General features: G+C 41.8%; 3 protein-coding genes across 12 annotated transcripts in view; all 3 read right to left on the bottom strand.

Annotated features, from left to right (window-relative positions):
* Positions 1-468: 468 nt before the first annotated feature.
* Positions 469-3,774, bottom strand: CENPS (centromere protein S). Of its 2 annotated transcripts, none has more exons than XM_084494898.1 (5): positions 3,706-3,774; positions 3,282-3,405; positions 2,903-2,936; positions 2,209-2,275; positions 469-1,070 (listed from the first exon to the last, which is right to left on the bottom strand). In XM_084494898.1, exons 1-5 carry the CDS (start codon positions 3,745-3,747, stop codon positions 915-917), a joined length of 423 nt encoding a protein of 140 aa, XP_084351024.1. In that variant the 5' UTR covers positions 3,748-3,774; the 3' UTR covers positions 469-914. The 2 variants fall into 2 exon arrangements, with proteins under 2 accessions (XP_084351024.1, XP_084351023.1); XM_084494897.1 differs by lacking the exon at positions 3,706-3,774 and adding an exon at positions 3,553-3,674.
* A 1,051-nt stretch (positions 3,775-4,825) lies between these two features.
* PGD (phosphogluconate dehydrogenase) lies at positions 4,826-16,365 on the bottom strand. The gene is made up of 13 exons (XM_084494909.1): positions 16,283-16,365; positions 15,991-16,066; positions 15,458-15,637; positions 15,254-15,319; positions 13,931-14,049; positions 12,463-12,532; positions 11,956-12,090; positions 11,076-11,265; positions 8,444-8,574; positions 8,052-8,185; positions 7,621-7,720; positions 6,075-6,197; positions 4,826-5,115 (listed from the first exon to the last, which is right to left on the bottom strand). Exons 1-13 carry the CDS (start codon positions 16,288-16,290, stop codon positions 4,996-4,998), a joined length of 1,452 nt encoding a protein of 483 aa, XP_084351035.1. The 5' UTR covers positions 16,291-16,365; the 3' UTR covers positions 4,826-4,995.
* An 830-nt stretch (positions 16,366-17,195) lies between these two features.
* Positions 17,196-22,260, bottom strand: part of KIF1B (kinesin family member 1B) — a 95,784-nt gene continuing 90,719 nt past the window's right edge. For 8 of the 9 annotated variants that reach the window (XM_084494907.1, XM_084494905.1, XM_084494903.1 and 5 more), the window contains one exon: positions 17,196-21,910. In XM_084494907.1, the coding sequence (XP_084351033.1) occupies positions 21,868-21,910 (43 nt within the window). In that variant the 3' untranslated portion in view covers positions 17,196-21,867. The remainder of the gene's footprint in view (positions 21,911-22,260) is intronic. The other variant, XM_084494902.1, reaches the window with a different exon arrangement.

Here is a 22,260-nt window from a genome sequence, read left to right on the forward strand (position 1 = left end):
ATTTCAAACATGTTTTGGGGAAGTTGCCCTAAGCTGCCTCCTTCAGGACGGAACAACTGGCTTCAAGGAAGTATTTGTCTGATGGGTCAAGAGCAAGGGAAAACCAGCATTTTGTCTCTTACTGCACATTTTAGACTATCCTGGGCAAGCATCCTCCTGCTCTATAAACTTTCTCATACCACAGTTTTTTAAGCAGCCTTCTCCTCCTTTCATTTCACTATATCTAGTACCTCGTGTCTTAAGGCTGGACTAGATGATCTTTGCGGTCTTTTCCAACCTTAATGATTCTATGATTCTTAAAATCTGCTTCTACAGAATTAACATTTGGTAAGTCTGTACCAGGCCAGCAGAGGGCAATGGTGATATATTTCTGAACACCACTGGGGGGGCATATTCCATAAAATTCAGAAGTGTCATGCAACCAAATGAAAGCGATTATTGCATAACAACAATATCACAGTAGAAAAATTACACAAAATATGCTTTAATTGTCAAGAGAACAAGCAATATGGCTAATAAAAAGAAAATATAATACCTAAAAAAAAAAAAACAGAAATGGAAATGAGGAAGAGATCAATTAGTAGAAAAACTAAGTTTTTGCATGGAGGGAGTTGCACATACTGAGGCCTTATGCTCAGTGGGAATGCTTTCCTTTAAACCCTTTCAGTAAAGGATTTTCTTTTAAATAACAGTAAGATAATGTTTAATAAGCAATTAAGGCATTTTGGCTGTATACATTGCTGAATTCTGACAGCCTTTTCAGTTTTGGAACAAAAAATACAACTAATCATGTGTACCTAAGAAGGTAAAGACTTGTTACTGTTGCTAACCTGCAAGGGCCATCCCTGGTATGCTAACTTTGGTCTTCTGGGTTAGTATGAGAAAACGACCAGAGAAGTTACTTGAAAGGTAAATCATGCCATGCTGGAGTCTTCACTTTCAGACACTGGTGCTTCTTGTTCCTCAGAAGTTCTCCCTCCCTTAGCTGCACTGGACTTCTTTTTCTTCTTCTCCTTTTGCTCCATGGTATTTGATGTGAGCTCTTCACTCTTCTGTGTGATGTACTTTAGCTGAGAACAATAAACTAATCAGTAATCTAATGAAGAACTTCATTCATGTATCTTAAGATAAATTAACTGGGCAAACTCTTATTACAAAAAATAAGAAAATCACCCCAAAAAAGTGACATGTATCAATCCCTTTTAATTCTTGCACAAAGCCCTCAGTCTCAGATGGATAGTCTCAGATACTGCAGTGCCCTAGCAAAAGTAGGATTTACAAATCTTGCATCCATCACTAGAACTAAGACAGCAACATTAACAGTTACTTGGAGTTTGCTGAGATATAATCAGAGTACTGAAACATTGTCAGATTCCTCTGCACCCACTAGACATGACTCGCAATAGTTAAGAACAAAAAATTCAGCTCCAGCATTTATTATGCCTTCTCACAGTAGATTCATGTTGCATATTTCAAATCACAGAGAGAAGGGGAAAAAACACACAAAATTAAAATTAGCATTCAAAGTATTCTTCAAATGAGGTGTATTCATTTGCACAGACATTCTGTTTTTGAAAAGAAGCATCTGTTTATATTGTAAAACCTTGAAAAAAAATTGACAAGCAAAGGTAAGCCTCCTTCTGGATTCTACGGCACACTGAACACAATTTTGGCAGTTACCAATTATTAGATACTGACAAGAGCATCCTCCTTGTGAAGGTATTGCCCTCTTCTTCATGTAAGCATTCACACGTATGCCTTAAAATGAGTCAATTTAAGTCCACCAAAGTTTATATAGGTCAGAACATAAGAGAATACAATAATGTGAATAATCCCTGAATTAACGTTAAGAGACTCAGCATATCGACATGGACACAAGCTGTTCCTGACCTTAGGCTAAAACAAAGTAATACAACATCAGCAAAAAAAAAAAAAATAGTGTTTCTTTGTTGTATTTTTGTACTTGAAACCTCAGCAGCTCTGATGCAACCTGAACATTGTTGCTTGAACTACAATCAGATCTGTTCCCACAGTGAAGAAAGAAAAGAAATTAAATCATTTAATAATGCCCATCCATCATCCACAGATCATTTAAATTGCTTAAGCAATAGTTGCTTCATCATTTATACCTTCCATTCAGATACTTTTTGAAATTAATCAATTGGTTTGAGAAGAGTGTTGTGAGACAGAAAATACAGTGAATCTCACCAAAGAATTGCTCCTTCTAGCCAAAAGCTTCACATCTTCTGTAGTGACTGTGCTTCGTTTTGCATGCCTGCATATAATTAAAAAACACTCCTTGATGTGTTTGCCAACACCAGCTGTAAAAGGTCATACAGCGTGTAATACAGACTCTTAACCAGTGCAGCTTAATAGGGACCCAGCAACCGACAATGACAATCTTTTCCAACTACATAATAGAAAAGCCTTTTTTCAAGTGTGCATGTGTACATCTAAATACTCACACTTATGTGTAGAAAGACTAGAATTTAGCAGAGAATATCTGGCACTGCTGCTGGCTCCTACTTCCCAGTAAGTTACTGAGTTGGTTTTGACTCAGAGTACCAAACAGATTCCTTAAAACATTCCCTTACCTCCTTGGAGCAACTAGATGAATCACAGGCATGGTAGCAAGCATCTGTCACTCCCAAACCATTCAGCACCACTACACATCAATGAATTTGACAATTTTATGTGGCCATTAGTCTAAACAATCACTTGTACCACACAAATTGGCTTCAAAGATGAGGAAGAAGCTGTAGCAGCATACTTATTTCCTAACTTCACAGCTGCTATTTAATCAGTCAACAGAACCCTTTAAAACTTGAGTTAAAAGACACGTTTTAAAGATTATGCAGTTATCTGAGCTGCTTTTGCAGTGATCAAGTGTCCTACTACCTACCTGGCAAACATTTCGAGGTCTCTTGCAAAGTTTTCTGGAGAAAAAACAGACACCATGGATTTTAAAATACTGTCTCTGATTAGGAAGAGATAAGTAATACAGAAAAACAAAGGTGCAGCTGCAAATTGTCAATGTAAGTTTTAAGAAGTAATCAGAATTCGTTGTGTGTCACTGTTGCAGGTGGCCCATAAAATTACTTCGTATACATTTAAATGGTTTTTTGCAGGTCTGAAAAACAAAATTACAACTTCTCGCACTTCTAAAATCGTGATGCAAGAAGCGATACATCCGTGACAGCGGGCTTAACGGCTGTTTTTTGTAAAGCACCCGCTCTCCAGCCCGTGCCGTTGGGCAGGTAATTAGGACACAAGGGAGGTACCACACTGCCTGAAGGTGATCTCGGCGATGGCGGCGATGGCCTGCTTGCTGAACCGCATGCCTTTGTCCTCGGCGACGTCCTGGCACAGGCAGCCGGCCGTGTAGTGCACCGCAGCCCGCAGCCTCTGGAAGGTCAGACCGACAGGTCAGTCCCCCGCAGACCCACAGCCGATCTCTCGCGGAAATCACGAATTGTGTTGTAAAGAAGCGGCCGTGCGTTCACACAGCCCCCAGCCCTCCCCGACACCCCCTCAGCCCCTCAGTGCCCCCACACGCTCCCGCCCCGGCTCCATCTTGTCCCCGGGGGCTCCCTCCGGTGGTGCTGCGGCCGGTTCTGTTTCGAGAAGAGCGGGCATCGGGGGAAAACGGCGGTGAAGGAGGAGAAAGAGGAGGAGGAGGCTGAGGCAGCCCCGGCCTCACCGTACCTGTTCGAGCAGCACCCGCTGCTCGTCGCCCACCGCCTCCATGGCCGGCCCGGGCGCGGTTTCCCGCCCAGCGCGGAGGCGGGGCCGCGCCGCCGCCATGTCGGGCCCCTCCCGGCCGCTGAGGGGAGCCCCAGCCCCAGCCGCCTCTTGTCCCTCTGCTCTAACGCCCCGGCACAGCTGTGGCTGCTGTTCACCACAGAAAATCATAATACAAGGTTTCTACAGCACACGTTAGGGCAAATTACTAAAATATTCACGATGCCTCAATTATGGCTACTGCCTGCAGTGTCACCCAGGTGTTCCATGGTATCCTTTCACTTAACAACATAATCTGCAAAGAGTTGCTTTAAATTGAAGCCTATCTTTTGTTAATCATACTGATATTCCACTGATAACTGTTAAATAGCTGTCTCAGTAAACAGCGAGCAAAAAAATAATACAGTGAACAGCTCGCAACACACACTTTAACACCTGATAGGTTCTGTGAAATAAAGGTACAAGTACCCAGGTTAAGTTCCAGTAATCTAAAGATGATATCCTCTTCCTTCAAAGCCATCAAGTAAACAGAGACAATTTTGCATGCTTCCACAGGTATTTTTAATTGGACCAAGGAGGAGGAAGTAAAAAAAGCAGGAAGGCAGTTAAGCCATCATTTTTAAGCTAGGAACATAAAGATAGCATAAACCACGAACTGCAGCTGAACAGAGATTTGCTTGGTGACAGGAATACCAGTCTTGACACCCTTGATTTGTATTGAATTTTCTCCATGACCCATCCCACCCTATGCCCTTTCACTGAAAGCAAACACAGCTTACCGTGTGCAGTACTGTGTGCAGGTAACACCCAGGAATCAATCTTTAAGAACCAAGCTACTGCCTGTTCTAAACAAACAGAGGAAAAAGCCCTTTACCTCCCTGGAATCTTGTGCAGTGTTACTGTGCTGTCTGCCACTCTCCACTTCAGCAATTACTGAAATGCAGGCTTTTCTATCTCGATTCCTATGTGTTTATGCACTATAATACAATAAAAATATTAGCACATTAAAATGTATTCTATGAAACATCGCACAAAGACATTTTAGCCAGTTTTGGCCAGCAGCAGAGTAAAGAAAATATCTCAATACATTTATAAGCAGGTTTATTTAGCTCTCTTATATGATATATGAAATATATCCACAAGTTATTACAAAAGTGTGCAAACACAAGTTCTAGCACAGTACAGTAAAAAGGGGTGTTCAAGGAGGTACATCTGAGATCTACAGTATCTTGTCTTCAACAGGAAATGTTTCCATTAGACATTGTAGGCAGAAGAAGACACATTTCCTCCATGGCCTGTCCAGTTAGTATGGATAAATACACCTGGCTTCGATAATAATTCATATGTATGTGCACCAAAGTAATCACGCTGAGCCTAGAAAAAGAACAAACACAAAGTAAAAAGACACGTGAATATCACAGTCATACAACTACTAGAAATTGCACTTATTGAGACTTGAGTATATGAATTGAAGAAATAAGATCCAACTCTGATACTGTAACATTCATACTTTCTCATTATTAAGAAAAACTACAATGAAACATTTATTAATACTAGCAATTAAGAGTTCCATAGAACAAGTGCATTATTTTATTCTGCATACTAATCTAAAAGACAAGCACATACATCCAAAAGTCCAAAGATAAATACTTTTTTTATATAGCATTTTGATCCAAAGGCATTGTAATGGAACAAACTCTCCTTTGGAAAAGAGGTATTGTCTGTGTTTAATTGAGCGCCCCTTTAATCAGTTATCATTTATGCAGTACTTGACAAAAATTACATTTAACTTTTAATCTTTGATCAAGAACAAATGCTACTTCTGGAAGAAACAAAGGAAAGTTGGCAAGAGAAAGTAGCCTTACACTGTCCTTATGTGACATGCAACCACATATATGGATAACAGGGGTTAGGGTACTTCATCAAGGAAGACCACCAAGGACCCCCAAAAAAAGGAAAGGCCTGAACAGGAACCAAGAAGAAAGATATCACATACTTACACAACTCTCTTTCCTGCCTGTATGAGAACTGGCTTATGACACACTGGGTAAAGGATCCGTTTTTTTAAACAACTGTATTATCACCTCTAGTTCACAGATAGAATACTAACATATGCTAGGCACTCTCATACCCCTACCTCTGATGTTCTATGACCAGACATTTCATAGTGTTTTTCTGTCTTGAATTTAAGGTTTCAAAGGCAATCTATGCCTATATTTTTATAATAGTGGAGTATGAGATACTGCCATCATGGTCCTTAGAGCAGTACTTATACAGCAACATAATGATATTTCAGTAAATAGATGATATACCATGCTATTTCAGGCACCTACCTGAACCAGGTTAGCTGGTAGCATTTCATGTCTGTATCCATCATAAAAAGAAAGTGCTGTAGTGAAGCAGGGCATAGGAATACCAATCTGGACTCCAGTACTAATTACACGTCGCCAGGAGTCCTGAAGGAGGGGAGAGAATATTAACAAAAAAAAAAAAACTTATCCGTGCTTGCTCAAATGCATATGCAGGCACACAAACTATTCTAGTATAATAGTATATGCCATTTCACATTATATAAAATCTACATCTGAGCAAATGCACTGGTAGATTACTGATTTTACATAAAGAAGGTTGATCTGAAATAGTAGCAAGTAAGACAGACTTAGCAAACAGGAAAATAAAAGTGCAGGTATACACTTCTGACTTTTTGACTTTACATGCAGTCAAACAACTCAAGCAATGGTGCTGTTCTTTCACAAAAATATCATCTGTGCATCCCAAAAGCATGAACACAGTTGCAAAAATACTGAACAAACATTGGGACATTTTCAGGACATCTAATCGAGCACACACAGTACAACAACTTGCACAAGGGCATAAAGAGGTCGGCACATTGCTTCATACGGACACGTGGATAATCATTATTTCATCTGTATATCTGATTTAGTAACCTGCATGGAATATTCAGATTCAATAAAAAGGATTATTAATGATAACATATGACTGCTTTGTTTGCCAGATAATCTGGTTTTAGTTCTGCCTGTCATCTCCTGTTCGAATCACACCACTGTTTGGACAGACCTAAATCTAATGAATAGGGTGTCTGGAACACTGTTATTTTTGTGCTCTGCAAGCAATAGTAACAGATCAGAGCTTTATACTTTGTACCACTGAAATCCAAGCGCATAGTAGGAATAAGATACATGTACGTGGCAGAGAAGAGAATCTTCATACAGGCTAGACATTTTTTTCCTGACACTGTGGTTCTAGTGAATTGTTACATTCTGGCTTAAGGCTCTTCTGTAATGGTAAAATAGAAACCTTTAGTTTCTAATGATAGCTTGGCTAGTGTTAAAGAGAAGAACCATGACACAAGGACTATATGTTCATTTGGTTCTGTATTATCTTGATGTTCACAGCATAAATATACATTGCAACATTATATAAGACCTAGGTTTGCAGCATGATATATTTGAATGATGATTAATAAAGTGATGCAAAAGCTTTTCTTTGTTTAGAACCAACATTTTCCAACTTTTTGGTGAATCAGAGGTAAGAGGCATTTGTAGGTATTTTTGAAGGACAGGTCACTAACCCTGGTGTCTGGCAAAATTCTAATTTGGATCTCAGTATAGCCCACCTCATCATACTAACTCGCTTGTGCAATTTCAACCAGCTCCAATTGTTCAGTTTATTTCCCATCCTGATATTGTAAGAGTGGTACAGTCTATTAAAAAAGAATACCTTGAAACCATAGTGATTAATTCCTGCTCACATGTGTACAGATGCACAAAAGCAGTTGTAAATAGCTATACTTGTGAAGGAAACAAGCTGAAGAAGTTATACTGCTATTTTTATGCCTTTTCTTCCTTGGAAACTCACCTGACATTTTTCAACAGCTGTCTTAAAGAAATCATCCAACAGCAAATTCTGGAGCTCAGGGTTCCGATCAAAAGCATCTTTGATTTTTCCCAGGAACACACTAGGCAGAAACATGTAAAGCAGGAATCAAATTTCTTATCTTTCTACAGTGGCCCAGAATCCAAAAATTACAGCGCCAAGATTTGACTACGCTAGAGTGATTCCAAACATCAGGAAAGATTAAAAGAAAACAAAAATCAACAGCGGCTAAGCCACCAGAAAATTGGTGTCATCTGTTAATCTCTAATGCTGACTAGAGAAACCTGGTGTCTTATCAGCTGATTAACTCCGTGGATTTCCCAAGATCTCCAGGCTTCTCAGTTTAGCACTGCATAAAGAAAATTGCCTTCACTTCTCCCCTCAATATCTAAATTACAATTCATCTCAATTACCTTCTGATGATGCAGCCTCCCCTCCACATCAGTGCAATGCCACCATAATTCAGTGTCCAACCAAATTCTTTGGCTGCTTGTCTCAGCAGCATGAAGCCTTGGGCATATGAGATAATCTTGGATGCATACAGGGCCTAAAAAAACCCAACAAATACACATATTCAAAGAGAACTCCAACAGAGCTGAACAAGAAACTTTATGACTGACATGCTCTATGTAGTCCACCTTTCGCTCTGCGGACACCACTATGCAACCCAAAATGGGATGGCCGAAAGCAGGCAACACTTGTCATGAAAGGCAAACACAAGAGCTTTTCACCAAGGTTTACTGCATCCAAAACTTGCTTTGATCTGCTGCTTTAACAGAGTACTCTGCAAAGCACAACGACTCACCTTGCGTATGTCCTCCAGAAAGGCTTTCTTGTCCCCACTAAACTGAGTCACTTTAGGCCCTTTCAGCAGCTTACTGGCCTGTACTCTCTCTTCCTTGAGGGAAGACAGGCACCGTGCAAACACAGCTTCACCTTTACACAGGGAAGGAAAGGGCAGACAATTAGCAAGTTCAGCATCACCGGTAAGGTCTACTTGAGATACCTAATGCACAGTCAAAGTGCCTCTGTATAATGAGCAACTGCTCAGACAAATGAGAAGTGTACAAATTAATTATTTCAGCTGCATTACTGAGGGACCAAACTGCCAGCACCACAGCCCCTGGTTAAATACTGTCTGATACAGCTTTGAAATGATAAAGGAAAAAAAAAAAAAAAAAAAGTTATCCACATGAAAATTTAACCTCAGGAACCATCACCAGCTCTTAGGTTTTAGCTGTTTTAATACTTCTCCCCAACCACAGAAAGCAGATAGTCTTGCACAGCAGTGCAAGGCTTGTTGACTTCACTAATTCTTGTAACATACCTTGAAGATAAAAAGCTGTTGCATAAATGCCAGCTCACATCAAAACACTAAATGTGCTTTGAAATACACACACACAAAATAACCATAACTAGAATCGAGAGTAAACCAGCAGGTTTGAACAAAGATGTTAACTTATGTGAGGAAATAAACTTAACAAATTTGGTAGGCCCACAACACTAGGTTCTAGAAACCCACAAGACAGTTTTATAACATCATTAAGCAGATTATTAAACATCATTCACCAGGGCTAAGGAGTTATCCAAGCTGTATCTTCAGCTGCTAAAGAATAAGCCTAAATGCCAATCTCTTGATCTGATTCCTAATCATGCTGCTTTAAGTTGTATTTATTTGCAACTGAAAACAGTGTTGGCAAATGAAAAAAAAAAATCATCTTTTCCAGTGTCTGATAGAAGGAAAGTAATTAAGGCTTTTATAGCTTTCATACTGAACTTTCCTTCTTCCTTTTAAGTGAGCTGTAAATTACACACACAAAAAAAAAAGGTGAATGTGTCATGAGTCACATTTTCACAGAATTCTGGACCCTCCCAGCATTAACTGAGCATATCAAAATCAGAGCTGGCTCCTCTCCATTTCAGCAAAAACTTCCTTCTGCAGCTGGGGAGAAGAAGGAGGGGGGAAAATCAGGAAAAAGCAGAGACAGCATGACGCTGCTTTTACAAGGAGAAGTCTGCGAGTCATGTTTATGCAATAAAACCACATGCACAGCAACTGCCCTAAGAATGGCCATGTTTGCACAAGGGCTATTACACATACTTCCTTATCTACTGCTCATTACCTAACAGTGCTACCCTGGCACTGCAGAGGACTCATCAAGGAGCGGCTCCTCCACCCTAATCTTTGCGGGAACCCTAAACTAGGGAATACTAATAGCACAAGTGAAAATCTTTGTTTTTCAAGCCTACAACTGAAAGACTCTAGCTGCAGTAGAATGCTAAAACCATTTACAAAGCTTGTTTTGTAAAAATATGTTGCTGCAATGCAGTCACATTTCTGTCATAGCTATCATTGCAGTTACTCTCTTTAGCACACTGAATAAAGTTTACCTTGTCTTATAATACAGCAGGACATGGGAAGGGAAAAGGAGGTAGAGAAAGCATGAACAACAAAGCCAGTCTGAGAGCAAAGAATCTTTTGAGTCATTATCTTACTTACTTAAAAGGAAAGTCCACATTAGACCTGTGCTAAGAGCACTCTAAACATGTTGCAGATCTATTACAACTCAGGTGTCACAACTCTGAGACAAGGCTGGATAAAAGGGCAGGTAACTACTAGGTATGGATGTGGACAGGTAAATTCTCACACATTTTAGGGATACAATCTAAAGTAATTACAAAATACATTCCTATCATTTTAGTTTGGCTTTCAGTGAGTGGCTGTATTAGCCACAAAACAAAACCCAGCACCATTCCTCGGCATATAAAGAAACACCACAACCAACTGCCATGATGGAAAAACAGCAGTCACCACCACAGGGTAGCAGTTTGCCACTGTTTGTAAAAATGTCTGTGCTCCTCAACCCATAAATGGTCCAGCCGCTGTGTTGTTGTGTTTTTGTCTAGTTATAGTGAAACACAGAAAAAGGAGAAGGAAATGCTTCAATAGATATCTGAAAAAGAAGTACTTATCAAGCAGTGTGCAAGCAACAAGGTTTGGGGTTTCCCTTCCTGCCTTTAAAAAAACAGAAAAACAAAACAACAACAAAAAAAAACACTTTCAAGGCTATGATGGGATTGTGAGCTGGAGATACAGCAGAGGATGACTGAGAGGAATGTTGCCTCAGCGTGACATTGAGCTACATTCACCTGTCACTAAGTAATCACCAGCAATGTGAAGATACCACATACAAAGGTGCAGTAATAGCACTACAAACATTTGAGAAACCAGGTAAAAACAGGCTCAGTGAAAAAGAACAGAGTTAACAGCAGTCAAGAGCAGAAAGACTGCAACAGCTACATCTGGAACAGCCTCTTCTGTGGGCCAAGCCCTAGCATGGGAATCTTTCCTGAGATCACTGTGAGTTACCATGCTCCTCAGTGTGATGTGCTGAGTGCAGGTAGGAAAGACAAGGCTGGATCAAAGAGCTGCTTACCTATGAGTGTGACAGGGACTCCGTACTCCAGGGCGGAAATTGCTGTCCACTTCCCTGTGCCCTTTTGTCCTGCACTGTCCTTGATCTTTGGGAGGAGGTATTTGCCATCGCTGTCTTTGAATTTGAGAATATTGGCAGTGATTTCAATCAGGAAAGAGTCCAGCTCAGTCTTATTCCATTCCTGAAATACCTGGAAGAGAAGACAAAGTATATGTAGACATACATACATAGGCACCAATTTACTATGTATCTAATATATATATATACACACTGATTTACTGATACATATACACACACTGATTTACTGATACATATATGCATATAGATACATATATATGCTTACAGAAATGGTTCATATCTCAGTTACTGGTTTTTGGTACCTCGCCACAGCTACCAATGATTTCTGCACCACTGATTCAGCACTGCTCAGAAGCCCTGCGCTGGAAGGACACCCCAGAAACACAGCTGCAGGGCATCCATTTCCAAATGGAAAGGCAGAAGCAGAGCTGGTACTGTTAGCTATCACCACAGGCACTGAGGGCTGGAAGCAGAACTGGCCTTTCAAGATAGAACACACTTATCAACTTGCTTCAGGCAAGACTTCCCTGGTTGATTATAAGGCTCAATCTTTTACTAGCTTTCTTTCTGGCTTGAAGTTGCTTTCTGGAGACAAGTCTGCTGCAGATTGGGAGAGTTCAGATAATTTCTATAAACATTGAGGTGTAAGTGCTTGCTGCTCGTTACCTTATTTGAAGCTCACCTGTCCTTGGCACAAAGCATGTCAGAAATATTAATTTCACTTACTTACAGCAGCTTTAAGTTGCCCTAATCAACAGGGGACACCAAGCCTCAAGGGAAGACGCTCAAAACTACAAATTACCTTCGACATCTCATCATGCTCCATGCCCACCACATCTTTCATCAGGTGGTAGGCCTCACAGATCAGCTGCATGTCTCCATACTCAATCCCATTGTGCACCATCTTCACAAAGTGTCCAGCACCCTCATCTCCTACCTGTCAGGAAACATTAAAAAAAGAAATTAAAAATGTCATCAGCAACACTGCCGTCACCATGTCCACAGTTTATTACCTACCTATGGATTTCTTCTGCCTAAGAAAGCTTTATCAGCCAGGTACTGACTGAAAACGCTTTGAGTCTAATCACTGATTCACTTTGCTTCCCTGCCTCATGACCCAGCCATAAAACTTTTTTCTTCCACTGTATTGGGTAAGTTATCAGAGTTCGGTTCAGAGTAAATCTGAATTAAATGCAGTCAGCCAGAAAAATCAACATACCAAAGTGGCTACTTTATTAGCATTTTATGCATTAGTTTCAGCAACCAAGCTGCCTACACAAGGTAAGGTCAGTATCAAATAAATATTTACCCAGTCACAACAAGGTTCCCCAGATCCCACTTTAGCAGCAATGCTTTGGAATATGGTCTTGATATGGGGCCTGTGGGGAGAAATAATATGGCTCAACAGGTAAGCAGAGGACACAAACATCACAAGAGAAAATCCATCAGTATGATACATCCTTCTGGAAGGATGGGGCAAGGGCATGCTGGCAGGCTGACATACGCAACACACAGCAATGTCAAAAAGTATGCTTTTCCCAGAACTAGACACTGCAAGAAACGGGGACAGCCCATGTCATACACTTAAAGCACTGTGCAGACAAGCTTAGTGTACCTAAAAGAGTCCAAATATCACTTTCTCCATTTTACAGATGGGGAAACCAAGGCAGGTTATGATACAGGCTCATACTCGGAGAGGATCAGTGGCAGAGCTGAAGCAAAGCCAAATTCTGCTCAATAGCTACAAGAAAAATCCAGGGTGATCTGGAGGAGGAGAGGAAGGAGGGAATAAACTCCATGAATGCGAGTCAGGATACAGTAACTTGCATTTTGTCAGTAACTAGGAGCTTCTGTGACTATCAGGCTCCTCATCACATGGTAAATTTCCAAGCCAGCAAGAGAGCATTACAGAACACCAAGTCTGAAGCAAGCTAAAAAGTGACCACTGGGAAAGGAGCATGGGTGGCACATGGGTTGCAGGTGCAATGAAATACAGGGGGCAAAGTTCACGAAAGGGTGGCAAATAGAAGCTGTCTTCGTAGAGCTTTTTATAGCAAAAAGAAGACCAGGCAGCAGAGATAACTGTTACGTTGTCACTGGCTTTGTGCCGTCAAATTTGAACAGGTTGTTACTGGTGTGAAATGCTAAAGCAAAAGGGAAGGGACTTGAGATTCTAAAGCACTGGTAAAGTCTGGAAAACACCTTTTATTTCTACCTTTACAGAGAGAATGGGCAATCAGGGATAAAGTCAAATATGAACATCACTCTTACGTTAACTTGGGTACAAAAAACTAGGGTAGCAAGGCAGAAATTAAAAAAAAAAAAAAAAAAGACAATAAACATGTAGTGAAGCCTCCCTTAATAATTCATGTCAATACAGTGACGTATACTGCTGCCCATTTTATGGCTAACAGCTTTCCTAGTGCACAAGGCCCAAAAGGAAAAATCATAATAAAGAAACAGGGATTTTGCTTAAACTAATAAAAAAAAGTACTTTCTCCTCTTCCACACATTTCTGCCTCTAGATTTCTATAGGTATTACTTTTGCCTGTGATTCCCTGAAAGACAAACCTGACCTAGTTTTTCCTGCTATGAAAATCCGCACTGGCGGATGACCCCAGATATGTTGAGAAATCTTGAGCCTTGAGGAAGTAAGATGGCAACATATCTTGTTCTCTCCACACCCATGTCCCTCCTCCTTTCCTCCCTCAGCTTTTAGCATGAACAAAAGACGATTATTGCAGAGCAGTCTGAAGAATATACAAGCAAATGCTTACCAGGCTTCTTTGGCTCCTCCTGGCATGAGTGAAGGGCCATATCGGGCACCCTCCTCTCCACCACTCACACCGCTTCCAACAAATAAGATGCCCTTTTTCATCAGCTCCTTACAACGTCTCTGGAACAAAAAGAGAAGCAACATTAATTAATTTCTTATAATGCCAGAGCGTTAGAAACAAAGGTTAGCAAATCAGACCTAAATTAGGTTTTCAACTCTGCTTTGAACATGCCAGCAGACAACTTCAGAGAAAGCTTGTACGACAAAGTGAATGTTAGGAAACTTCCTGTTGCTTTGACATGGATCCTTGCAAAAGAGACGTGCCAAGAGAACAAATTCCTTGTAACCACCAGAGAAAAGCGCACCGTACTGAGGCTGGAAAAGGCTCACAATAGTGCCAGGTGATGCATGCTGTGTGCAAAGATGTGGAGGAGGCAGATTAGGCCCAAGTTGCTGAGTTCATTATGCAGCAAAGGTGCAATTCTGGACAACTACATAGGAAGCTAATTCCTCTTGAGTGGGAGAGAAACACAGGCTGAGATCTGTAAGCGGAGCTGCAAGCTCGCCAAGTATTAAACCTCATTTAATACCTGTTTTTAACTCTGGCTTGGCCAAGTCACTTATTGAAAAACAGGAACGTGAAAGCAGAAGGGCTAATACCAGTATCCCCTCTAAGATTCAGAAGCACCAATTTGTGTGCAACACTTTCATGTAATCATCCCAGATAGGCTAACGTAACTTCAACAGTTACAGCCTGCTCATATGTACATGTAGGCCTTTAAAAAAAAAAAAAAAAAAAAAAAAAAAAAAAAGGAGCATTCAACAACCAGATCATTGCTGCTTTCATTACCAAGACAGCCAAACCAGCAGTTCTGTCTTACTGGATCTTCCCACAGTCATGCAGAAGAGAGCAATAACAATACAAATAACAATAGCAAATGCAATACTGTCCGTACTACTTCAGAACCTGTATTTCAGGACCTTGTCAGCTCATAGCACACAAGACCAATTCAATAAATATCCTTAGATTTTCAATTATTCCTTAAGACTGTAACAGGACATTTTTTAAGAGACTTCTCTCTTTAGAAGATGTCAGTAAAAATATCCTTTGATAATTTGGGAAACTTAAAACAAGAAATATACTTGCAGAACAATCCTTATCTACCACAACAACTGATTTTTAATACACTGCATGATCTAGTTTTGCAGAGAACTCAGCCTGGCCTTTCCCAAGGGGAGATGACCAGCTGTTCTCATGATCAAAGGAGAAAGAATCACGGGAAGTGTATTTTATTCATCCACTTGGGGCAGAAAGCAGGCTTACCGTGGTATCTCTGTACTCAGAATTCCCGCCATCAATTATGATGTCTCCAGTCTCAAGCAACGGCACCTGCCAAAAATAAATCAGCATTATTTATTTTTTTTGCCTAGGCTCAAAAATTTATTACTGACAAATAATTGAAATCTTCCAGAGGAAGCTTTTCAAAGAGCCAGAGGGAAGTCGCAGTTAGAAAAACGTTTGTCTCACCAGTTTATTGATGAAATCATCCACCGCGCTTCCAGCCTTCACCAGCAAGATGATGCGCCGGGGCTTCTTCAGCTTCGAGACCATCTCCTCCAGGCTGTGAGCGCCGATCACTTTGGTTCCTTTGGCCTCGTTCGCCAGAAAGTCATCCACTTTGGAAACCGTCCTGTTAAAAGCGCAGACCTGGAGGAACACGTTAATAACACCTCAATAAAAGTGCATTAACAAAAGCTGCCAGCTGAACAGTTACATTAGCTCAGGCTACAAATTGTGTAAGTGAGGCCTGGTGGTGTGTGTTCTGTTTCCACCTGAAGGCACCGAGCCTCTAACACGCAGCAAGTCCCTGCAAGCACCTCAGGAACCCATTGCTAAGGGACAAGCTTGGAGCACGCCTCAGCAAAAAATCACCACGGGCTGATTTTTGCTGGAAACGGGTCAAAGCACAGCCGGGGCGACAACGAAAAGGAAAACCCAGCACCCAGCGGGGTACCACAGGGGGACATAGGGGCTGCGCGGCCGGGCTGCCTTCGGCTCACCACGAAGCCGTGGTCGTTCATGTTGAGGATCAGGTTCTGGCCCATCACGGCCAGGCCGATCAGGGCGATGTCGGCTCTGTGGAGAGGAAGAGGAGAACGCGTCAGGGAGCCGCCGCCGGCAGCGCCCACAGGCAGCACCCGCACCCTGACCCTGCCAGCGCTCAGCCCGGCTCCCTCTGCACCCACAACCCCCTCACGACCCCCTCAGCCCCTCAGGACCCCCCCAGCCCCCTCAGCGCCTCACGACCCCCTCAGGACCCCCCCGGTCCCCGGTGCCCCCCCCCGCCCTCACTCGGCCATGGCGGCGGCGGCGGCAGCGCTCGGGGCTCGGTGCGCGGCTCTCCCCTCCCGCCCCGCTCCCTCAGCGGCACCGAGGGGGCGGGGCGAGGGCAGAGCGCTCCCATTGGGTCCCACCGCCTGGCCCCGCCCCCCTGCCCATGGGCTGAGGGCTCGGGAGGGAGGGGAAGCTCCGCCCCTTAAAGGGCCAGGCCCCCGTTAAAGGGGCAGCGGGGCTGGGGGAGGGGGCTGCGAAAATGAGGGGGAGTGAGGACCTAAGGCGTGGGGGAGGCTGGGGGCTGTGATCTTTTTCTCATTAAGGAGCAGTAATTAGCTAACCAAGCAGTAATTAGGTAACCACTGTTGGGAAATGGGCCCCAGCTGCAGCCAGCACCTCAAACACTGGCCAGGAGGGGTCCCAGCCCAGGGGGTGCCACAGGAGAAGCAGCACCACAGCACAGCCGTGTTTTAAACACAGGGGTGAGCTCCCAGAAAGGACTGCCCAGGACAGCAACCCTGAGGAGGGGGCACTGAGTGGAAGAACGTGACTGTCCGTATGCGACCTCGCGTATTGTGACCGTCCCCAGAGCTGGGACCTCACAAGGGCGGCTTGATTTCACAAATTTCCTGTCATTCTTAGCAGTCACCCCCAGATGAAGTTCAGCATTGGCAGCACTACTACCATGAGTACCACCTTATTTTATCTGTTAATCAAAAAACATTTTTGAAAGCATCTAAAAGCTACTTAGAAATGCTATGGAACATACCAAAGGGAAGAGGACATCTAAGGATAGGGACAGTCTCCCACCCTCCTGAAGAACGGGGTCAAATTTCTTTCCAGAAGAGCATAAACTTGCTCAGGACAGATTTTTAAAACAAGAAACTAGTAATGAAATCCTAATAAAAAGAGCACACGTTATACCTGCTAATGCACTTGGTTGTACCTTTATTGTTTCACCTCGTTCACTAACAGTTCAGTGGTGCAAGGTTACCATACACAGTTAGATAATATCTGCATTGCACACCTAAGGCTATACAGCAAATGGATCAGAATTAGTACAAATACATGAACTATATTTACATTTTGTATACTCAAGCTCCAAACATCAGATATTTACAAAATAAAATATGAAAATGAAAATCTGAAATTAATGTACAGTGTTGCTGATGCACTCCTTTGCTGGGATGAAATCAGTTTGCAAAGACATTTGTTCAAGAAGGCCACTTATACAGTGTATACCTTGTATACCTTGTGTACAGAGAGGTTAAACAGGGACATGGGAACTGCAAGAAGAAAAAGGATGTGTTTCAGTGCAACAGCATGTCTAATGTCCAAAGTCAAGAACATTAATCAACTGCACATGAAGTATGAACAAGCAGAGTGGAAAATTAAGAACTGATCCTGGGAAGTGCTGATCGTCCAAGACTCCCTCTGCTTCTACTCCTTGGATTCAGTGTGAGCAAGAGGTAGCTCAGTACTGCTCAGGATCGGGCCACAACTTGGCAACATTAAGAATTCAAGAGTTTTGACCTCCACACCCTCAGTTTTCTGAATACACGTCTGCTCCTGTTAATTTAAAAACTGTTCCAATTGACATTGGACACGACCATCTGGTTAGTGTTGGACTAGTTTAGATTTCAAATACTTAGAGCGCATAAATGGCCTTCTGAACAAAAAAATCTCAGTCCTGTTCTTGAACACCTGATGTTTTTAAACAAGGAAGCACAAAATTAATACATTCCTGCTACATACAGTATAGTTCAGACCACAGATTGGGGTTATTAACCACAATGGAGAGATGCAACGCGCACGTCAGAGACCCATTCTGAAGTACATTCAGCAAACCGTTCCAGAGCAGCATTAGTATCCTTCCTTCGAGCAGCAGGTTAACAACTGCATGTTCAACAAAAACACCACCACAGTATAAACTAACACAAACTGAGGCTGTGTAAGTGTACCAGAAAGATGCAGAGGCAGTATTAGTTGATGGGAGAGTACCAATGGGTGTTATTCCAAAGCTAATCCTCTTTCTTATCTAAGGTGCAATTAATTACAGATGTATAAATATACAATACATTACATAAAATTAAATCCCTGTAAATTAGGTAATAAGCAGCAAAAGGTAAAGTCTTTGCTTTGAAATACCTTGCTAATCAGTAATAAGGACTATCACACACTGGCAAGAAAAAAAAAAAACTTCTCAGTGGTTTGGAAATAATATTCCCTTCCCTTCTGCATCCCACAATAGAGGAATCTTCTTTTAAAAAGTACTTAAAGTGCATTTCTAAAATACAGTATAGGAGGTTCAGTTTAGTTTTAAAAATATCCAGGAAGCTCCATCAAACATCACAGGGTTTTCATTGGACCAAAAGATAATTTTCTTCTCCCATTCACTGATGAACATAAAAAAAACCCAAACTGTGGCACAGCTTCACTCCCAGCTCTCTCTAAGAAATGCCTATCAAGTTTGCTACGAGTGTTTATGCTGAATGGGCTGGCAGGCCCACAGCATGATGCCTTGCCTCTAGTGGCTGGTCCTGAGAGCTGTCTGACTCCAGGACATCATAAGCATAACCAAGAGAGGGTTTTTTAATGTCCAGAGAAGGCAGCTTAGCATATTTTTCCCTTCTAAACAAACATTTTTAAGTTGTCAGGCTAAATCAAAAAAGCTTTGAAGTGAATGGAAATCAACTTTTTTTTTTTTTTTTTTTTTTGGCTTTGCTCTCCTTTAGAATATTTGGATTTCAGTCATCCAGTTTTAAGCAGGGAAACCAATGTCTCAGTACATACTGAAAAACTGTGCCTTCACGTCAGACACAGTAATAGTAATGCCCACTTGAACTTCACGTGAAAATTGATTTTGTCATAGATTATGCAGCTTTAAGAGGTACTGACGTTTAAAAATAGCATCTTGTTCTTCTGATGACCTGTTATCCATACAGACATCAAGTCATCAGAAGCTGCTTGGAGTCTTTAGATATAAGACACTTATGCAACACAGCTGTAACATTTCCAGCTCTGTATAAAGTAAGCATCCATCTCTTCCTGTTTTCAAAGGAAGATCCCTTAATCGTGTTTTTATCTAATGCTTATTTCTCCTTGTTTCTTTTTCTGGTTTATCCAAAGCAAAGACTTAGCAAACTAGCTTTCTTCTAGTATAAAAAAAAAAAAAGATAAAAATTAAAATTTTTATCTCTCAGTGCGTCACGTAATACCACCACTTAAATTGCTAGCACTCCTCAGACTGGTTCCACTTTTATTATATACAGTGGTGGTGGTGGCAGCAACAACTTAGTGCTTAAAATTAACCTAATTCATTCTTAAAACATCTTGACATCGGCTTAGCTCCAGCCTGGGGAGCCCACTCCCAGCTCTAGTGGTCTTACTTATCCACACACTGGAAGTGCATAGCGCCCATTGCATAACAAAGAACTACCATCACTGTATTAAGAGTCACATACAATTAAACAAGACAAAAACAGAAGGAAAAAAAAAACAACTATTATGCTCCTGGGTCCCCAGGACATACACGCAACTCTGGGTTCCAGTTCTGAAATAAATCTGAGGTCCATAGGAGACAAGATGAGCACATGATTTAGCTTGAGTACTATCTTGAAATACATAAGGATATGTCCTAGCAAGTGTCAGACTCCATCTCCCTGCTCCTTTTTCCAACCATCCTTTTAAGAGGTCCCATTATGCATTGCACTTCATCAAATGAAAAACTCATAAAGCTAAAAAAAAAAAAAAAAAAAAAAAAAAAGTGCTGAGCTGATGACAGTCCCACATACTTTTGGCCACAGAACTTCCAAGGCATCGTGAGACTTGGTGATGAGTGACCTGAATCAAAATGACCTTCCTGAGCTGGAGTCACAAAACTGTTTTTTTGTTTGTTTGTTTTTCCCTAGATGTGCCTACTGTAATGGTGGAACAAAACCCTTTTATCTCTCCCCAAGAGACAGGAACCTCAGGATGAAATTCCTGCACGTTCCCCCAGGATCACAGCTAGCCCTATCAGTGCCCAAGGTAAGTCAAGAAAGTATAGCGTAGCAGTCAAACACAGTAAAAGAAAACAAAGAAAAGCCCCCAACCTCCCTGAAAACCTAACTAAGAAAGATGAGCTCACTTCTCAGGAAGGAAACTCATTTTGCCTTTCTTTCTTGGGGCAAGGAGCAAAGCTTTGCCCACAAGGAGAACTTCCATTGTAGGTCAAGAACTACCACCACGCAGCTGATCTCCAAGAAGCCAGATGTTACACCCCACTGACCAGGACCAGAACCTACTTGATCCGTCCTCCAGGAAGGATTATTTCTGAAATTAAAAGTAAGTGGGGAGGGGGGTTAGCTGATGAGAATTGCAGCAGGTAGATTAGAGACATTCAACAGTTATTCCAAACGGAAGTGAAAGTGTCCTGCTGTTCCCTGAAGAATACTGCAAGTGCAAGGTCTAGAAAGCATTTTGTAGGCAGAGGGTACTTTGCCCCATGGACAGACAGGGTGTCAGCTGAATATTACAGGTAGGGGTGTGCATGCATAAAGCAGGCATTTCAGAATAATGCCAAAGAATTGTCTTTCTTAGCAAACCAATTACAAGAGGCAATCTCTTCCAGGAGAGGTGAGGACTGCCGCTATGCTAACTCCAAAGTCAGAGCTAAAAGCAGAAAGGGGAGATATTGCCCTCCTGTGGTGATCTCCTGAAAACGCTACAGGGAATGACCACACTGGTTCCTCACCTTCAACACTCTTCACCTGTGTAAAATCTGAGGCTGAGCACCTAAAACTTTAGAGAATATATCTAATATTTCAGCGATGCCATTTATTTTTCCCCCAGTTCTGTCTGCTCAGCTCACAGACACGTATTGTTAACGTTTCCGGGGAAGAGTTAAAGCCAAGCACTGCTCACCTGCACCCCCACAGCAAAAGTTTAAAGGTAGATCACTGCAGCCAGCCCCTCTTGATTTGTTCCCTACCTCTTTCCAGTTTATGTCTTAGTCTGTTGGATCTGGGGAACTCGAAAACTTGCACCAAGTCCAAAATCCAGTCTGCCCAGATAGGTTTATCCAACATCAGCTTTCAACAGAGTTTAAATCGGAGGCTGGATCCAGAAAGCCTGAGGAGCTATTGCAGTTCCTGGCCGGGTATTGTCTACATAGAAGGGATAATCTTGCCCTGGCATTAGCACTTTGCCCTGAGGGAACCGATGACTATTGCCAAGTCACAAATTGAATGAAAAACCTGCAGTGCTCCGGACAGACAACAATGGACAGTGGGACAGACACCAAAAGGTCAGTTGGAATGGGAAAACAATTGTTGTAAGATTTTTTTTTTCTTTTTTTTAGAGTCGTGCATAATCACTTTTTTTTTTTTCTTTTCCCTTTTGTTTGGCCACATGCTACCAGTAGGATTCTCCGCACAAGTGAAAAGAAACAAGGTAGTGTTAGAATATCTAGAAAATGTGATGGAGTTGGGAAGGTAGGGGATGTTAAGCCACAGGATTACATACAAGAGAAACTGTCAAGAATCACAAAGAGAAAATGAGAGGTAACACTTTATCTATCAGAAGGCGAGTTAGGGGAGAACAGATGAGAACATTACATGGACTCAGTACTTCAGCTGGCCCGTGCGTCTTCGAGCCAGTTTTGACCTGCACAAGAAAGAAGTAAAAAAGCATTTGTTGAATTCTGAAAGTTTATTTTTCTTCCCTCCCCAGACTTCCTCCGTTTTTTTAGTATCTTTTCATATAGTCCTTGCTTACTTCACACATTTAGAAAGGAAAACATATCAAGGGCTATAATCTGAAAGACATCTCATTCTTCTGCTGTGCTCCTTTGGAAGGATGACTGGTTCTTTTAAAGGACTGCACTGTTAAGAAACATTTGACACTACAGCAATAGCTTAGTTTCTAATTCTGTCTTTCTTTTTTACTGAAATTAAAAGGTACAGTGGTGAGACCTCTCCAGCAAGCAGGGGATGTCTGTGACTTGTATTAAAGAG

The sequence above is a fragment of the Aythya ferina genome, assembly GCF_964211825.1.
Source record: "Aythya ferina genome assembly, chromosome: 21".
In the NCBI taxonomy this organism is placed as follows: domain Eukaryota; kingdom Metazoa; phylum Chordata; class Aves; order Anseriformes; family Anatidae; genus Aythya; species Aythya ferina.

Bases quoted from the DNA above. Each gene is read 5' to 3' on its own strand.
- CENPS (XM_084494897.1), bottom strand. From the start codon at position 3,636: ATGCCCGCTCTTCTCGAAACAGAACCGGCCGCAGCACCACCGGAGGGA. The intron at 2,937-3,281 runs GTACCTCCCTTG...TTTTTTCTCCAG, and splicing joins GATCACCTTCAGGCAGTGTG to AAAACTTTGCAAGAGACCTC. The intron at 1,071-2,208 runs GTGAGATTCACT...TATTGTTCTCAG, and splicing joins CTAGAAGGAGCAATTCTTTG to CTAAAGTACATCACACAGAA.
- PGD (XM_084494909.1), bottom strand. The intron at 12,533-13,930 runs GTAAGCATTTGC...TTCTCCCCACAG, and splicing joins GGAGGAGCCAAAGAAGCCTG to GCCCCATATCAAGACCATAT. The intron at 11,266-11,955 runs GTAATTTGTAGT...CTTCTCTTCCAG, and splicing joins AGCATGATGAGATGTCGAAG to GTATTTCAGGAATGGAATAA.